This window comes from Babjeviella inositovora (assembly GCF_001661335.1).
Source record: "Babjeviella inositovora NRRL Y-12698 unplaced genomic scaffold BABINscaffold_5, whole genome shotgun sequence".
In the NCBI taxonomy this organism is placed as follows: domain Eukaryota; kingdom Fungi; phylum Ascomycota; class Pichiomycetes; order Serinales; genus Babjeviella; species Babjeviella inositovora.
In genome coordinates, this window is record NW_017566842.1 from 385,188 (window position 1) to 403,336 (window position 18,149).

The following is an 18,149-nucleotide window of genomic DNA, read 5'->3' on the forward strand; positions in this document are numbered from 1 at the left end:
AAAATTTTTTACGCAGCAATGCGCTGAGTGATCTGAGAGTTAATAGGGTTTGGCATAGGTTTATCCATGCCTTTGCGTGGTTCAATAGCATCCACTGATATCCGTGTAGAGCCGATACGCGACATTTTGGTACATTTGTGATCCCTAACTTGGGTCGGTTCTTGGTATTTCACCACTTTTTCAATAGCCCAAGCTTTCAGTTGCCACTCATCGAGCTTGACGATGCAATTTGATCAGTTTTGTTTGCCAATATGATAGGCGAAACTGAACCACGAGGAGGGGTTTGAAAAAGGAGAACCCTGTGGACTGGCAATATTTCTGGTTCAAGTTTCAGGGGAGATTCGATGTTGTATTTAATTAGGAATGGATATTCTTCATGGTATTGTAGGTGTTAATATTTACAATGAATAGATGGTTACTAAACCGGGGTAAGGGCCAGTAACTACACAAAGAATTAAAATAAATCTCTACAAATCCGAAGCAGCTCTAGCTTGGGTTCGGCCACACGGCGCAACGCGAATCGTATAACATTAACAAACCATTCGAACATCCCCGATATCGAACAGACATTCCCGATTACATGCACAACCATGACTGAACTGGTTGGAATAGGTTTATAAACCTCTCCAAGGCGGTTGGTTTATTGTGTCCTGGGATCGACAATATCCAAGAGAACTTAAACCCTATGCCAAGGTATCACTCCGGTTCAGTCTTTTTGTAAGTTTAACCGAAGCAGGTGAAAATAGCCGAGCTTATCGCTCAATACAACAGACGCGAAATGACCATCCCAAGCTTGGAACCTGAGGACAGTAAGCGCTAGTATGCACGGTTGCTACCCCACCTATCGGTTATCCTTTCTCCTCCTCCCTTTTTAGGGTAGAAAGATAAGAGACTACATTATTAACGCTAATCGGGTCATCGCATGTATTATTGAGCCGTACCCCAGAGAGATTAAACTCTATCTTTCTGCAGCTAGCTCGCTGCCAGCCTGTTTCGGCAGGTAACCGCGGGACTTAAATCACGGTGTCCGCCGAGCTAGGCTAGTCTTTGAACACCTACTGAAATAACAGTGTACATTACGGAAATGGGCTTTATTCAACCAGAAACGGCATGGGCTTTTAAGGCGACGTGCTTTTCCGCAAGAGACGTACGCTACTTTTTTTCTGCTCCCAAGCTCGCTGCATCGTACAGACCCTGAAACTGTTACTTTTCAACCCACCTCCACTTCTAGTCGCGTATCGAAACAATTTAGGTTTAAGCTGGCCCATAAGACTCTTTGGTTCTGTGGTAATACTTCCCCGTGCAACCAGTCTTCTCCTGGCTCATTTCACATTGCTTTTTGCCGCTAGCCTGCATCTTTTCAGCATCTTTTTGCGGCATCTTGCACTTTTTGCGGGTCAGAGACGCACGCCAAAACGCAGCTCCTTTTTCAAGGTTCATAAAACTGCAGCACCTTCCTTTAGGGGATTGCAGTAGGCCCGGCGGATGAGAGGAATCGCTGGTACTTGCACTTAGCGGTGCCGTAGATGCTAAAGACGGCATTACACAAAGGCACGCTCAAGTACCTGCCAAAAGATTGATCTCAAAGCCATAGGCTCATATACGCCATGTTGATTTACATGGTTTTGGGGGTTTCAGCACAGACCGTGGGGGATGGTAGCTAACATTCAAGGCTTGAGATTTGTGAGGTACCCTCTGTTATCAGGACAACGCGGTCCAAGAGTAGCATTTGACAGTTACCAGACTGAAATACACGCTAGAATTGGCTGTTATACGTGTATATTGGGGAATGAGATCCCGTGGACTGCATTCGATGTATGAGAGGCATGGATTAGAATGTATGCCAACACCTGATATTGTTGCAACGGTCAGCTACAGGGTTGAAAATGTCAACCAATAACAAGTAGAATATAAGTCGTATTGCCAGGTTTTTTACTTTAATACCATAGCAACGGCTTTTTGTCTTTGTTTTTTAATCTTTTTTTTTTTTCAAACATGTTTCAGCGAGGTTCAGCCCGGTAACGGCTTAATCCGGCGATATGAGTGAGCCAGGTAGCCTAAGTATGACTCTCACATGACGTACTCATGATGCAGTACCTCGAGATAAGCGCCAGATTATGCGTGAGCGCTAAAACAACTGCAGGCTAAAAGTTAGGTGAAATATGCCGGAGAGAACGAGGGTTTGATCTCGCCTCAGTTCTCTACAGATCTTGCAGAACAGTACACAGCATTCTAATATATTGCACTGGAGTGCACAATGTTATACAACAACGTATTTGAATTCCAGCCAGACGGGCACGAACAAGTCATAATGCATTAATATGGCAAGGAAGGGCAGTAGAAGCATTTGGTTATAGTACCGCGTTTGGGATCGGCGGTCACCGAGTGCTTGACACGGTGCCTTCCTCTGTCAATAGGTCACTACCAACCACTGTGACCTTCTTCCCCCTCCCGCTATGTAAATCCTCCACGGCCTTCAATCTGTCGGGCAGAAATCCCAATCAGGTTTAGGACTATATATCCCGTTCTGCGACTAACCTTTGACACCAGGTCCACTTCATGCTTACCGTGCTACTTCTATTGCCTCAGGCCGCATACCCTCCTATAGAGTTAAATCTCCAAAAGGCCTCTAAATCCAACGTGCCGGTCATAACAGCCTGCAATAAACCGACTTGGGCCTGATAACATAGCCGTTGTACTAAAGCGCCGGAGGAGCCACTATGACTGGAATCACCGCACCCAAATTCCCTCACCGATTCGGTGATAGCCAGTTCCTGCAGTCCCGTTAGGACAGGCATGTATTCCCCCCGCAGACAGATTTCTTTTTCGACGACATATGCACGCACTATCTTTCCACCTGCTGCACATTCCATTGATAGCTCGTCACGACTCATAGGGAAAGGTTACAGATACCTGGTGAAAATTTCATATATATATATACTTGACTTCTCTAGCTATATTTCCCCCCTCAGGTTTGCCTTGATCCACTGTCACAGACATTTTTTTTTCCTAGCAGCGCAACTGGCCGCACATTCCCACTTGCTTACGTTTTCTTTCCATCACTTCCCCACTACCTACCATTCACATCCTCTATGTTAGGCTTCAGAAAAGAAAAGGACGGCATCGATCATCCTCCTGATTACGGTACCACCGTCATCGAGTATGAGATGGACACACAGCCTCTGGCTACAGGGGCCAGCGACGAAGAGCCCAAGGATATTCCCCAGGGCAGAGAAACCAAGGTGGAACGTTCGCTTAAGGCGCGCCAGGTCTCCATGATTGCGCTTGGTGGGACCATCGGGACCGGTCTCTTTATTGGGTCTGCGACTCCTTTAGCGGTTGCGGGTCCTGTGAATGCGCTCATCGCGTACATCTTCATTGCGAGTATCGCATACTCTGTCACGCAGAGCTTGGGTGAAATGGCCACCTACATTCCCATCACCGGTTCGTTTGCAACTTTCACCACGCGTTTTGTGTCTCAGTCGTTTGGCGCGATGAACGGGTGGATGTACTGGTTCTCGTGGGCTATCACTTTCGCCATCGAGATCTCTGTTGTAGGGCAGGTCATCCAATACTGGACCAAATCCGTTCCGCTTGCAGCATGGATCGGTATCTTCTTTACTATTTTAACTGTTGCCAACTTGTTTCCTGTCAAGTTCTACGGTGAGGTTGAGTTCTGGGTTGCGGCCATTAAAATCGTCGCTATTGTCGGGTGGTTGGTCTATGCGTTCTGCATGGTGTGTGGGGCCGGGAAAACCGGTCCTGTGGGCTTCAGATACTGGCGCAACCCAGGCCCATGGGGCCCGGCATTAAGCCCAGACGAATCGGGAAATGTCATGGCGAACAAAAACCTTGGGCGTTTCCTTGGTTTCCTCTCAAGTTTGATCAATGCCAGTTTCACATACCAGGGAACCGAGCTTGTGGGTGTTACCGCGGGTGAAACCAAGAACCCGAGAGTCGCGGTTCCAAAGGCCATCCGCAAGGTTTTCTACAGAATTATGATCTTTTTTGTCCTCACCATCCTTTTCATGGGTTTACTTGTGCCATATGACGACCCAAAGCTCGCTAGTAAGGACTCCTACATCTCCTCCTCTCCGTTTGTCATTGCCATCCAGAACTCCGGAACCCCAGTCTTACCCTCCATCTTCAACGCGGTGATCTTGTGCACCATCATCTCTGCCGGTAACTCCAACGTCTACATTGCCTCTAGAACCCTCTATGCATTGGCTGACTCTAAGGTCGCGCCAAAATTCTTTATGTGGACTAGGGGCGGTGTGCCAATCATCTCTGTGCTCTTTTCTGCGGCCTTTGGGTTGCTTGGCTTCTTGGTGGTTTCCAAGAGTGGGAACACCGTGTTCGAATGGTTGGTGAACATTTCGGCTGTCGCTGGTATGATTGCGTGGATCTTTATCGGTGTGTGCCACATCAGATTCCAGAAGGTGTTGGCGCTCCGTGGCATCTCACGTGACTCCTTACCGTTCAAGGCACCATTCCAGCCATACCTCGCGTGGTACTCCACCATCGCCATGGTTATCATCATCTTCATCCAGGGCTACGGCAGTTTCTTCGGCTTTAATGCGAGCAATTTCTTCACGGCGTACATTTCCTTGATTCTCGCTGTGGTCTTGTGGATCGCCTTCCAGATTTGGTTCCGTTGTCCGTTGCTCCTCTCACTTGACCAGATTGACATCGACACCGGGAGAAGAGAGGCCGACAACATTATCTGGGAAGACGATGTTCCGAAGAACTTGTGGGAGAAGTTCTGGGACATTGTTGCCTAGAGACATCCTGTCTTCATTTCCCGTTGTCTCGGATTTTATATATTGCTTTGATACTTATTTTATTTCATGTCATTGTAGGTATTGCGGAAACTGGTTGTGCTACGTACAGGGAAACATACCAGACCGTAAAGCTACCAAATACATACGTATAACAACTTATATTTAGCTCTAACACGGTAGGTTTATCTTGACCACGTCAACGCTCGGGGGGAGTGTATCGGATAGTTTTAACGATGCTTTTGGGTTTAACGGCATCAGTTCAAGTTATACTATTGCTGAGACGCATCTGTTTGGGGTATCGCTGTCATTTCAACCCCAAGTTCGGAAATGCTAGCTCCATTCCTAATCTTAGGGGCTATCGATTGGCGATACCATCAGCACGCGGGCAAGACAACAGCCACCATGGCAGGCTCTTCAAACTCAGCCCTCTATTTTCTATCGGCATCTAATCCGGAGGATGTTTAATTTCGTTGACTCTCAACACCTCTCTCTTTTCAAGACCCAAGCCTGTCTTGGCCGGCCTTCTAAGCCTGCCTTCCTTTAGGAGTCGACGCCTGGCCTGGCGCTCGTTCATTCTCTGCCTTGTGGCATCCATCGTTCGTCGGTGTTTCAGCAACGCTTCCAAGATCTCATTCTCAAGCGCTCGTTGCTTCTGCCGCCTCGTAGCATATGTAGTCACCTCCAAAGTCTCTATCCTGTCGCGTCGTTCAAGAATTTTCAACCAGCTCAACTCATTCATCCTTAACTTGTACAGTCGGCTTTCCACCAACTGCGCCTCCATCTTTGAGCTCCAGTTTCTGGTGCAGACCTTCGGCTGAGTTGCCTGCCACCAACGCTGCGCCATCAGCTCCTCCTTGCGATTCTTTTGCAATCTAGCCTCGGCCTTCTCTAGTAATTTCCGCTCCAAGGCTTCCTTCGCGAGGCGCCGCCGTGCCAATTGCCGCTGAAGAGTCTCGATCCAGGCAGTAACCTTTTCCATCCACTTCCGGTCTCTGGCGTCCTCCAGATTGAGTTCTGCCATCTTCACCTTCTTCTGGGTCACGGCAGACTCTTTCTTCAACCTCCGTTGCTCTCGAGCCTCGACCAACCTCACTTGTTTCACCTCCCGCAACCTGACCTTCTCCTGTTTCGTTTCCAGCTGCATTTCCTGCTTCAACCTAGCAACAGCCAATCTTTGCTGCTTCAATATTGCTTCCTTCTCAATTTTATCAAGCTTGGCGGTTTTGCTGTCAATCTTACAAAGAAGAAGTCGTTTCTTCTCTTCCCGGGCTTTTATCTGATGCAATTTGACAAGTAACTCACCTCTCTTTCCTTCCTGGGTCTCTTTCTTCATTTCAACCCCGGCGCCAACTGTCTGTTCCTTCTTGCGAGTTAACTCCAACATCTTTACCTCTTCCAGTACTGCTTTCTCTTGTTTTTGAAGCACAAAGTTCTCCCGGGGCTGTCTCTCGTCGAGCCTTTCGGCTAGCGAGCTCTCATAGTGTTTGGCAATGAGATTTTTCTTTTGTTCTTCGACAAAAGATTTTAACAACTCATCCCGCCGTTTCATCTCGAGCTGCTTCAACTTTTGCTTATTCTTTTGCCCCATTCGGCGGACCAGATCACCCTCCACGACACCAATGCGATCAGCTTGGCTCTGCGCCTTCTCTCGTTCGAGGAATTCTTTCAATTGCTGTTTCGCCCTTTTCCTCAGCTCTTTTTCTAACAATTTCTGTTGTCTGAGTTCGAGCTTCTCTTGTTTTCGTTTCGCTTGGGCCTTCTCTTTTAGCATCTTTTCGGCCAATCGTTGCTGTTTTCTTTCTGCTCGCTCCTGCTTCAACCTTTCCCGGTTCTGCCTGCTTTCAGCTCGCTCTTGTTTTCTTTTTTCAAGTTCCTTCTTCTTAATTTCCCGCTCCTGTTTTCTAATCTCCCGCTCCTGCTTCTTCCTCTCCATCTCCTGTTTTTTAATCTCCCGCTTCTGCTGTTTCCTCTCCATCTCCTGTTTCTTCCTCTCTACTTCTTGCTTCTTTTTATCCGCCTTTTCTTTCTTCTTCTCTTTCTTCCTTTCCATCTCCTCTTTCTTTTTTGCTATAGCTTCCAGCTTCAAAGCCTTTTCATCAGTATATACTCGCTTGGGATCAGTCCCTGCCGCTTCAACCGTGTCAGAAGCCCCTCGCAGTTCCTCAATTGTTTTAGGTATATTCTTAGATGACTCTTTCGTCTTGGGCTTTGCCCGTTTTGCTCTTTTCTCCATAGGTTCAGGCTTGGGATCCGGCTTCTGGCTACCAGTCTGCTCTCGGTGCATTTGGGAGTAGGTTAAAACAGACCGGGTCAGACCAGTGCTATAGTAATGGTAGCGAAACGGCAACACACTGTAAACTGGACGTAGCCCTTTTAAACATAGTGCTCTGTGAAAGGGCACCAATGCCTGTGAGTGGAGCATTGTGAAGGTCAGGGTGGTGTGGTGTAATGGCGATTAATGTAGCGGTCCTGTAACATCAATTTCAGTGGAAGAGATTGACAATAAAACGGGGTACACACAGTCTGTGAAAGATGGGATAAAAATTGAGGGGTGGCAAAAGTTAGAAAGTAGGCTTAGAACTTGTGCTCTGGAACACTGTTTACATGAATTCGTCATATTAGGAAGGAAAAGATTCCTAAAAAATTACCTGATCTGACATAGTGCGGCTTGTGCGGCCCTTATCCTATGACAAACATGAAGGCCCCTTTTCAAACCAAAGAGGCCCCGAAAAAAAAAGTAAACAAATAGGTGCAAATTATTGGGAAACTGAGTCGTTATTATCATTGTCGTATATAGCCATGCAACTGTCGGGCAAACTTGCAGGTATACCTTCCACCAACTGTCGTTCGAGCTCACTTAAGCTGGTTTGAGATTGGTTGCATAATTTTACACCTTACAACTGATTCCAATATGCAATAATTCACATCCTGGACATGGGAGTGCATCTTTCACCGTGGAACTCGACGCATCCACTATCACATATTGAGATCAAAAATCCGGGCTAATATGCGATTCAACAATCACCAATGTGTCTTTCCATAGATATATTTACGATGGACAAAGGATTATTAAACCAATAATGCGAAAAATGGGGTAGTCTTGGCGAGAGCAGGCCCGATTGCCTCTCCTATGCTTTGCCGAGCTTTGTCACCTGCATCGTTTTGACTTTACTTTGTTGACGTCCCAATTGGGAAATTGCGGTACTGTTTGTATGCATCATGCACGTGATGCCTGCTCGCACATGTGATCAGACAATATGTAACGTGATTAGGTCCGTTAATACCCACTAGCCCGCCAGTGTTCAGTCTAACCATACGCGTACTAGACCTCCAATACCCCACGGACCAGAGAAATAAATAGCATTGTCATAATAGCAAATGATGAAGGATGAAGGTGCACTAGATTTAAAACAAGGTGTGGCAACAATGAATGAGCCGTACGCCTTGAGCCATACGCCCAAAGTAGGCGCGTACACCGATACCCTCCGTACGACGCTCGGCCGTCACGGTGGGAATGCAGCAGGAAATCACAATTTGCAGTCTCCGCAAAAAAATCTCCACACTCCGCCTTAGGCAGCATTTCGGCATAGACCACGTAACCTAAAATTTACCACTTTTCCAATCTGCCGTTCGGATTAACCGATCATTTTCTATTGTTGTTCCTTGCCAAACCTGACAAGACACGTTTGCACCCCATCCTTTATTCGGCGGCTAAAGTGAGCCAAGACTAGTTGCTCAAAACTGCACCACTGTTATCAAGCTGCCATAGATCTCTGCTTCTGGCTGCTAATTCAGACCCACTCCAGATCATTCCTACAACCGTAGTGGATTTACCAGACAAAGATATCTACAAGTCCTCCAGAAATTATTTTCCCCTGTAAGCGCTCTTTCGCCGTATCACATACTGGTACTCGTTGCCAGAGGATCCATCTTTTCCAGCCTACCCCCAGAGGTTATCAACTTACGAGACTCTTACAATAGCCGTACTACTTGTACCATGTTCAGCTCACCAAAACGCCCAAAATCTCCACCCTCGCCGACACGCAAATCTACATCGTCCGTTTCATCGGCGGACGAGCCCGAGCTTTCGCCAGTGGTGTCGCTTATCCAGGCGCAGGGCCGCCGTGAGTATGTTGTGGGCGTATTCATGCTTCTCCAGGACCTCGCGGCAGACGGCAAGCCCGGGCCGCGCAAGTGGCTCGAAGTTTACGGCGTGCTCACAGGCACACAGATCGCGTATTGGGATGCGGAATACGTCGTGGGCGCGGCCCATACAAACCACCAGCTCCAGATCAACAAGCCTTCGTACCTCAACCTCGCGGACGCCTCCTTTCAGGCCGTTGCATCGCTCACGTCTTCCGGCAGCCCAGTACCCAACGTGGTTATCCTCTCCACCACCGTTCGCAACCGTTTTCTCCTCCAGTTTCCAACATCCGCGGAGTTTGCATCCTGGGTTACCGCCATGCGGCTCCTGGCGTTTGAACACGCTTCGCTTCAGAAAGCCTACTCCGCGACGCTCCTATCGTCGCGCGGTGCGCGGTTATCGGATATTGCAAATCTTCTCGCGCCGCGCCGGTACGCGCACGAAGAGTGGCTCGGGATCCGTTTCGGTGCGGGTTCCTCCTGGACGCGTGTGTTCGCACGTGTCGAGCCAGGCAAGAAGGCGCGCTTGCTCCTCTATGCCAACGACCAGAACACCAAGAAGAAGAAGGATATCATGGCCACAATCGAAGGCGTCTCTGAGTGCTACGCTGTGTTCCCTGAATCGCTCTCCGCTGTGGATATTTCCACCATGATGAAGCTCCGCGGCCGTGTGACACTCTCCAAAGGTGTCACCACGTTGGACGTGCCCCAGGGCGTTAGCACCGCAATCTACGTCATGCCCTACCCGCACCCGGCGGTCCCGGGATACGATACGCTCATCCGGTTTTTCCTTCCCCTCCTCGACGCGTTCAACCTCTACGGTCGCCCTGCACGGCTCATCTCTGCTAAGGAGGACCCCCTGGGTCTCTTGTTTGCGTTACCGGTACTCCCGCGCGCGCACTATCTCAATCCTACGGACGTGCATGTGGACGCGCTGGGCGTCGTCCAGCCGGAGGAGTGGTGGCATGCGCAGTTCCAGCGCGTGTTGCAAGGTAAGATGGGTGCTCCAGGTGGCTACGACGGCTGCGGTAGCGTCAAGAAGACGTCTGGAACGGCACCGGGTACGCCGCGCAGCGTCCCCTCGCCTCTCATGAAGACAGACGTGTTGACCGCGCCTGCACGCCTGCAGCCCCTACTGGGATCGCCTCTTGCGAACTCCTTCCTCGATGCGGACAAGAAGGCGCCGTACCCGGTGGTGCCGGAGAAAGACGCCATTGACTCACCGCTGGGCCGCAAGCACGACGGAAATCCATATGAGCGCAGTCCTCAATCCGCTACCGCTGATCTCTACGGTAAGTCCAGAACTGGAGCTAGTTCCTATGCAACCCCTCCAAAGGGAGGAAATCCAGCGGGGAACGGTGCTAGTATTCCGAATGATGCCGGAAATCCCAGAAGAGGAGCTAACGATGGCAGTTCTGGCGTTCCGTATCCAAACAGCCCTAATCTAAACGGCAGGCCTGCAAACGGGAATCCCTATGACTCGGCAAATGCAAAACCTCCTGGTGGAAGTTCTTATGGTGCTCCGAATGGCCATCCTTACGGGCCTGCCAACGGTAATCCTCAAACCTCGCCCACCAAGCCGTATCCACCGTCTGCTAACACAAGGCCTGGGTATCCGACTAATCCAAACGCCCCTTACGGTGCGAGTATCCAAAATCCAGGCCCTGTTGGTAGTGCCAATGCTAACTCATCAAATCAAAAGTCTGCGCAAGTCGCTAATGCTGGTCCGCACCAAAGGTCTGCCCTCCGAGCTCCACATGACAATCATGCAAAGGGAAATCCGTATGACAGCATCTCAGGAATTCCTAACCCCGCCTTACCCCCGAAGCAAGGCTCGACTCCCTACCCGTTGAACTCTCATCAGTCCGTCTATCTTGAAGAAATCTATAACAAGTACCGCTACGAAACAGCAGACTCCGGTCCCTCAGACTCCGATCCGGAATCGCCTCACCCCCTGAACTTTGCTTCGCCAAAGGTTCCCCAAGCCAAGCTGGTGCCGTACCCAGAACTGCCAGAACGAGCGGGGGTTCGTGGCCCGCGGAGTAACCCTTACCAGCTGACTCCGACCTTGAAGCATAGTAACAGCAACCCGTATATGGTGCACCAAAATGACCAAAGCAAGCCGGAGCGGCAGGGGCAGGATCAACAACCAGGACAGAACAGACCTGACAGAATAGCTCAAGACCCGAGATTGATGCTGAGCGATCAGAAAACCTACAGACCTGATAAACCGGCCGAGCACAGACCCGCTCATGACTATAGACCCCAGAACCAAGGGCAGTCCCAGTCTATTGCTTCTCCTCGACAGGCTCGTCAGGGTCCACAGTCGCCATCCCTTTATCCAAACCAGCAGCAAGGCCACCCGTCCCCTCAGTTGCAACAGCAAAGACCTCAACATCCGCGGTCTCAGCAACAAAATTCGCCGCAGATGCAACAGCAGGGCTTCCAGCAATGGCCACAACCCCAGTCACAGCCCCAGTCACAAGCGTACCAGCAAAAAGCCCACCCAAGAGAGCAAAGACCTGGTGGGAGTCCGCCTAAGGGAAATGTGAACCACAGTGGCGGATATCCTCCAAATGGAAACCAGAGCTATAACAACGGCGGATATCCTCCAAATGGAAATGGAAGCCACGGTGGCGGATATCCTCCAAATGGAAATAGAGGCCAGGGTGGTGGATATCCACCGAACGGAAATGGGAACTACGGTGGCGGATATCCACCCAATGGGAAACCCAACTCTGGCAGCGGCGGGTATCCCCCAAACCACATAAATCCATATGAAAACCCGGCTATCAATGCGATTGCTAACCCCTACGCTAACCCTCCAAAACAACAGGGATCTGGATACCCTCCGCGCTAATCATTTCACATGGATGAGGGATTCTTTTGATTCTGTTTCTTCTGTTTTATTGTATTATATATATATATATGTGTATTTTTTTATTGACCTTTTACAGTGCGGTATATTTAACCTTTCCTTGGGACTCTCCTGTTTTGGCATTTTACCCCACCCGTTAGTTTCCCTGCCAGCGTCTCTGTAACTACTTTTCTCTCCATGCAGTAACGCATGCAAAAGTGATCTACAGTAAATATAGATTATGTACCTAGAATCCAGATAATCAAAGGTAATCGATAACTTCCTCCTCGTCATCGCAGTAGGCGATTCGGCTCAAAACCTTTGACAAAGTATTTTCGACATTACGGGGCGGCAATGGCCCTAGTTGGATAGTTCTAGAAGATAACTTCGCGCTATTTTTCCAATGCCCTTAGCAACGCCAACGCGCTTTCCAACTCTTTTATCCCCGTCGGCACATCCTCGTAATTCAACGCGGAAATTGCGTATTTCGAGTGTTTTTGCGCCTTTGTGATGGCCTCGTCGAGACTGAGAATTTCTTTAACGTTTTTGAGCTGGGCAGGCTGACCTAGAGGCTCAGCCTTTGAGATAACGGGAATCGGTTCTTCCTCATCTGACTCTAAAAATGTCGGAATAACCGTCTTAGCAGGTTCGGTTGGGGCGGCGGGGAACACCGACACAGTTTCGTCATCAGAGTCTAGGAACTTGGGAATTGCAGGCTGTGCAGGCCGATCCGTAAAGGTAGAGATCAGTGACTCAGGATGTGAAATATTCACAACATCTCGAGCAAACCCAGAACCCACCGCCTTGAAATCATGCTCATTTTCATGTGCTTCGGGGACATCGTCCTCAGGTTCAGATTCCCGTCCGCCGGGTCTAGCAGCTTTAGAGTCAAACAACTCGGGGGTATGTCTTATCTCCGAAGTTTCCACCTTATAATCATTCGGGTCCCTACCCTCGCGGAACGCCTTCATGATCCTAGAGGCGTGGAACTTGGCGTACTTCACCTTTGCCGCAATCTCGGCCTCGTCCCCGACTTTGAACATTCCGGAAACAGTATAGAATACGGTGCTGGACATGAAAGTTGCCACCGTCGCCTTTGAGCTACGTTGTTCCCGCACCTCTGTGTCGGCCTTGTGAAACACCTTGAACGCAAAGGCGTCAACGTAGGCATGGGCAAGCAGCTTGTCGTTGAGCATGCTGTTGGCCGCCTCCACCTGCCCGAGCTCCGCCTTGACAGCTTCGATATCGTCAAGAATATGTGCCGCATAGCTCGCCACTTCATTGCTGGTAAGGTGGAGCCCGTGCTCGAGAATCGTCTCGGCAGCGTAGAGCTGGCAGAAGTAGGAGATCACGGGGTCCACGTGGGAGAGCTCACGGGAACGGGCGATATACGGGCCAATGAGCTTTTGAAGCAGCAGCGGGATTTCCATTGGGTGTTTTGGAGGGTTAAAATGGAGATTAGTGGGTGACGGAAGTTATAGATTATGTATGTCTAGTGGGGGGAGCAAGTTACTGATTGACATATCTGCCAGATTGGGAAATCGATAGTGTCTGTTGCGTTCGGCGGGGCACTACTGTTGATGCATGGCTAAGACTTGCATGTGCTGCAGTTAAAATATTGGCAGGCCACAGTATGACTCGAACCGGTTTAAATGGTAAAATTTGAATTGATGGGCAACTTGTGGTTCAAATCGCTGGAAAAATGGAGGCCCCACAGTAGTTGTTGTAGTCTTTCCTGAGCCCATCCGGTGCCTGAAATTAAACTGGGGATCATGGCTTTGAGAGTAAAGATAAGACTCGGGTTGATTCTCAAATCACTCGATACATTCCATAAATCTCATTCTATGCTTTAAGAATAAGGTCTAATTATCGTTCTAGAGAATCACATGCTCGCCCTTAGCGTAGACCAGCACCGTAAATCTCAATCCTTAACACCATGCAGGCGTCGCATCCATCTTACACCTTTATACGTAAAATACAATTAAACTCTCAGGTCTCTACCTTCTTCAAAAACCCCTTCACCCTTCCAAGATCCACGTCGTCCGGGTCGCTTTCAACTGCAGCAACCAATCCCTCCAACAAGGCATCCACGCGCTCCTCTTCCACACCCGTGCACAACGACACAACGTGTCGGAATTTCAGCTCAAGGTCGGCGGACTTCGACGTCAACTCGAGCGCCAAGCCCTCGAGCAACGCCTCGTTCTTCTTGTAGGCACGGATGCGCGCGTGTAAGAGCTCCAGGTCGGGCAACTCGATGCCAGTGACGTCTACCGTAACGTCTTCCACGTCGGCATCTTCTCGCAACGCCTCTTCTACCTGCTGGTACACGCCATCGATTCTGAACGGTTCGTCTGCGTCAAAATCTCCCTCAAACGATTGGAACTGGTCGTACTGGTCACCGGTCTGCTCCTTGAACCGCGCATCTTCCTTCTCAATCGCCAGGTCGAGGTTGCCGATTTTTTGGCGCAACTCCATCAACTCGCGCTCTGAGCTGCTTAACTCCTCGAACATAGTACGGTGGTGTGAGAGCTGCTGCGTGCGTTCGCGGAGCTGCGCGTGCAAGTCCTGGAGCTTTGCTTGCTTCTCGCCGACCTCTGCCTGGAAGTCCTCGTGCAAACGCCCCAACATCGCCTGCATCAGTTCAAAGAGTTTGCTGGAAGATTGACTAGTGGAATACAGTGCTGCAACACCAATGGCTGCGACAGCCGTTGCTGCACCGCTATCTTCACTATGCTTGATGCTGATGCCAAAGTCAGCGGGCTTCAACCCGGCCTTGTTTGCCACACTCGGATCTGCCCCCACATCAAGCAACTGCTGGACAATTGCCTTGTTGCCAATTCTCGCCGCAATGTTCAAACACGTGTCACCGTTCTTGTCCTGGACATTCACCACCTCGTTCATGAAACGGCCCAAGGACAACTGGCCCTCCTTGAGGTACAGCCCTCTGCGCACGACCCACTCGAGCAAACACTCCAAGTAGTGCCTCAGAGCAGAGGAACGGCCCTTGATACCGGCGGTGAGTGCAATGTGATGAAGGATGGTCCTTCCATGGTGGTCCAAGAGGGTGATGCACGGGTACAACCAGTCGAGAAGCTCCGGAAACGAGCTCTGGTCGGAGTTGTTTGTCACCAAGACCGCACGCACAAGCGCCGACTCGCCGTCGGCATTGCCCCTGAGGCGGTTAGCCCCGCGTTCGACCAACTCTTTGACCAACTCTAACCTCGCAAGCGTGGCCGCCCAGTGCAATGCCGTGTGGCCGAGATCATCGATCGGCACGTCCCAGTTGACATTTCCGTCCAACTGGCCCGGCTGATCGCTCAAGAAAATTGCCGTGATGTACTCCCGCGATGCCTCAAACTCGGGCAGCAGCGCGCTCACGGGCTCCAACGTAAAGGGCGAGTTTGGATTTGGCAAGGCTGTGTCGTGGGTGTGCGCCACGAATGCCGCATCGTACTGCGGTGAGGCTGCGAACGACTTTCTAAAACTCCCGCTAGCGTGCTTCGGCTTCTTGGTTGGCGATGGCGCCTCATCATCGTCGGTTATAGATGAGAAGTTGCGTGTGGCGGGTTCCGGCGCGTCGCGGTGAATGGTGAACGAGTTCAGGCCGGCGCTGGAGTTGGTCACGCTGCGCATGCTTGCCTTCATATCCACGTTTGCTTGCTCCTTGGTCATTGTCAGCCGCGCCTCGCTGGACGCGACGTTGTACATGAGCAACGGCTTGATGGCGTCATAGACCCCAAGCTGCTGCGCGAGAGCCACCGCCCGTTCGTACGGGATCCACGTGCCCTGGTACTTGCCATAGCCTCCCTGTATCTTCTCGTGAACGCCCGTGTGGATGCGTGTCTCGAGAATCTTGGTCCGGAGCGGCTTGTCTACGTTTGCGATTTTGAGGATCTGCGTGGCGTTGAAGTGCAGGTCGTTGCGGCGGCGCATGACTGAGACCCCATTAACTGTCATCTCAATCACCGCAATCCCGGTGTACGTTGCGGTATACACCGGCGATACGTCGAACTGCGGCGGTCTCAAGTCAATGAGGAATTTCTGGATGTTCACGTCGTTGAGGATGTTCTCCTCTGGCTTCTTCGGTTTAGACGGCAAAGCCATAGAAGACATGGACATTTTGTTTAGTTTGGGTGGAAACTGGCAAAAAAAAAGAGGATAATTATAAAGATATAGCCGTAAATGGGGTGGAACTCAGGGTAAAGCTTTAAACGGTAAGCGTCGGTGTGAAGGTGGTATTGTCTAACCGAGATATTACGGCGGAATCAGTTCAGGTACAGGCAATAAGGAACCGGCACTATGTATTTGGATGGGTTAGCAACCAACAATTTTCGTATCTGTGATGATCTTAGCCAAACGTGTCACTTGGATGTCGAATGCAGGCCTTCAGTGGCTAGTTCAGCAGAATTGTAAGGGGATTAATGTTTTGGCAAACGGATAGAGAGCTTGATAGTTGCCTTGGAATAGATCAAGGGAAAAGGTGGTAAGATATGAGGGGGAGTTAACAAAATCGGCTTTCTCTTGTTCTTAAGAGGCGTTGAGAAACACGAAGTGCTGCCAGTTTACAGACGCGTTTCTCACACGAAAATTTGGAAAATCGGCAACACGCACGACGAATACGGAGACTGGATAGACGCCCCACGCCAGAGAAATGGTGAGAGTTGTACCAGAATAGTTTAGCTCAAAAGTTAATTTTTAACAAATTTATACAGATAGTTTAGGTAAAACGTTGGTTGGGAAATATCCTGCTGTAGGGAGACGCAGATATCAGGGAATAACATCGCGGTGCGGCTCCCTGATTCCTCCTTCCCAAGTCGGCTGAACATACGCATATAGGATTTTAAGAGAGGTTTTATGGATGATTGAGCCGTTTTCACCGAACCCTTTTACATGCTAGGTCTTTAGAACCTGGTGGAGAAAGGTTAGGAATCTAAAAGTAGACGGACCCAGCCGATAAATGAGGATTTTACGAGTCGTTCTTAGATACCTTTCGCGTAATCATTGAAGGTCTGGCTGATTCGTGCTGAACCATTAATATAATAGCTATTAGGCTTATCCATAGAAAGCTCGAGGTTTTCTGAGAGACTTGGATTTTGTTTTATGTGGCGCCAGCAATTACGATACTAGAAAAGCCACTGATATATTCGCAAAGGTAAAGAATGGTAGGATATGGGAAAGAATAAAACCGTTACGTTGTAGTGACCGTTTAGTGGAACGAGGACAATTTCTCAAAGTCGATAATGCCAGTTTGCTCCCAAAACTGCCTCTCCAATACATGGAGTGACTCTACCTTTGTGTGGTAGGTAAATATCGCTTGCTGGGACCACCTTTTTCCACTCGGTGACTAATAATTACCATATCCCGAGTTGCTGCCGCTTCTTTGAAGTAGTTATGCGCATAGGTGGCACTGACGTCATAAAACGTAAACGAGGAACCGGGTTGGATGAGTGGTGTTTCCACTCCAAATTAGTCACAGAAAAGTACGACAGACCCTACTATATTTCTTCTACATCCCACTGAGAGACAGCTTTGAGCGATTATTTGGCGAGGCCTCTATAATGTATCTCTCCACTGGCTATTTAGTTTCTACATGACTAGAATTGCTTCTGGTTCCCTTCTTTTCTAGGAATGGCCTAAGCTCGTATTAGTTGGTTCAAACTTCCCAGCAAGCCCTGTTGGTTTCAATTAGAAGCAATATTTCGTGTATCCTTTGAACTACGCGTATCGCTTCTAGATGCGTCCGTTAGAGCCAGGATTTATGCCTCTTTTACATATATGCAGGGACAAACTAAACCTGGTATGAAACATGAATAGCGTTCTGTTTCAACGCGGAAGCAACCTTGCGCGCGGAGCTATATGTGCGCTTACCGTAGCCTAATACGGAACATAGGCACTCCGTACTGGAACAGATTACAGTCAGACAGAAGGTGTTAGAACAGATTACAGTCGGGCTGAAGGTGTTGCTCTATAGCTTATCGGTGGTAGTAAAACCTTTTGCTTTTCGCAAGGCGAATACAGAGCAATCCACGAAATGCTTTCAATACGTACACCAGCGGCAATTTCCTCTACGGTGAACGGCCAGATTATTCCTCGATTGAGCAAACTAATTACCGTTACGCTATGTTTGCCGAATCGGGTAAGAAAATGTATACCAGGAATGCAGTACATATTCGTACAGGAAGCAGAGAACTCTTCTGGCGCGTAATCTGGCTAGCTATACTTGGGAAAGCCGCTGGGTTCGAGGGGTAGCAAGCGGCTTCTCTGAGTTACGGCTCGCCTGCTAAAGCCTGTGACAAGCTACGCAAACATATGCGGTTCACTATCCAGAAGCAAATTCTGCCAAAGCAGAAACCTCTGCAGAGCAAGGA

The 18,149-nt window shown here is 49.5% G+C and overlaps 5 protein-coding genes across 5 annotated transcripts; 2 read left to right on the forward strand and 3 right to left on the reverse strand.

The window, feature by feature from the left end:
- Positions 1-3,167: 3,167 nt before the first annotated feature.
- Positions 3,168-4,781, forward strand: BABINDRAFT_35848 (uncharacterized protein; the record flags this gene model as incomplete). Its single annotated transcript, XM_019131735.1, has 1 exon — positions 3,168-4,781. One exon carries the CDS (start codon positions 3,168-3,170, stop codon positions 4,779-4,781), a length of 1,614 nt encoding a protein of 537 aa, XP_018985573.1.
- Positions 4,782-5,226: 445 nt separating this feature from the next.
- BABINDRAFT_166599 (uncharacterized protein) lies at positions 5,227-7,065 on the reverse strand (the record flags this gene model as incomplete). The annotated part of the gene is made up of 1 exon (XM_019130438.1): positions 5,227-7,065. The coding sequence occupies one exon, from the start codon at positions 7,063-7,065 to the stop codon at positions 5,227-5,229; it is 1,839 nt and encodes a 612-aa protein (XP_018985574.1).
- A 1,142-nt stretch (positions 7,066-8,207) lies between these two features.
- On the forward strand, positions 8,208-11,784 carry BABINDRAFT_166600 (uncharacterized protein; the record flags this gene model as incomplete). The annotated part of the gene is made up of 3 exons (XM_019130439.1): positions 8,208-8,289; positions 8,577-8,658; positions 8,787-11,784. 3 exons carry the CDS (start codon positions 8,208-8,210, stop codon positions 11,782-11,784), a joined length of 3,162 nt encoding a protein of 1,053 aa, XP_018985575.1.
- A 389-nt stretch (positions 11,785-12,173) lies between these two features.
- On the reverse strand, positions 12,174-13,211 carry BABINDRAFT_7707 (uncharacterized protein; the record flags this gene model as incomplete). The annotated part of the gene is made up of 1 exon (XM_019132663.1): positions 12,174-13,211. The coding sequence occupies one exon, from the start codon at positions 13,209-13,211 to the stop codon at positions 12,174-12,176; it is 1,038 nt and encodes a 345-aa protein (XP_018985576.1).
- Positions 13,212-13,770: 559 nt separating this feature from the next.
- On the reverse strand, positions 13,771-15,894 carry SWI6 (transcriptional regulator; the record flags this gene model as incomplete). Its single annotated transcript, XM_019132664.1, has 1 exon — positions 13,771-15,894. The coding sequence occupies one exon, from the start codon at positions 15,892-15,894 to the stop codon at positions 13,771-13,773; it is 2,124 nt and encodes a 707-aa protein (XP_018985577.1).
- Between the last annotated feature and the right edge of the window lie 2,255 nt (positions 15,895-18,149).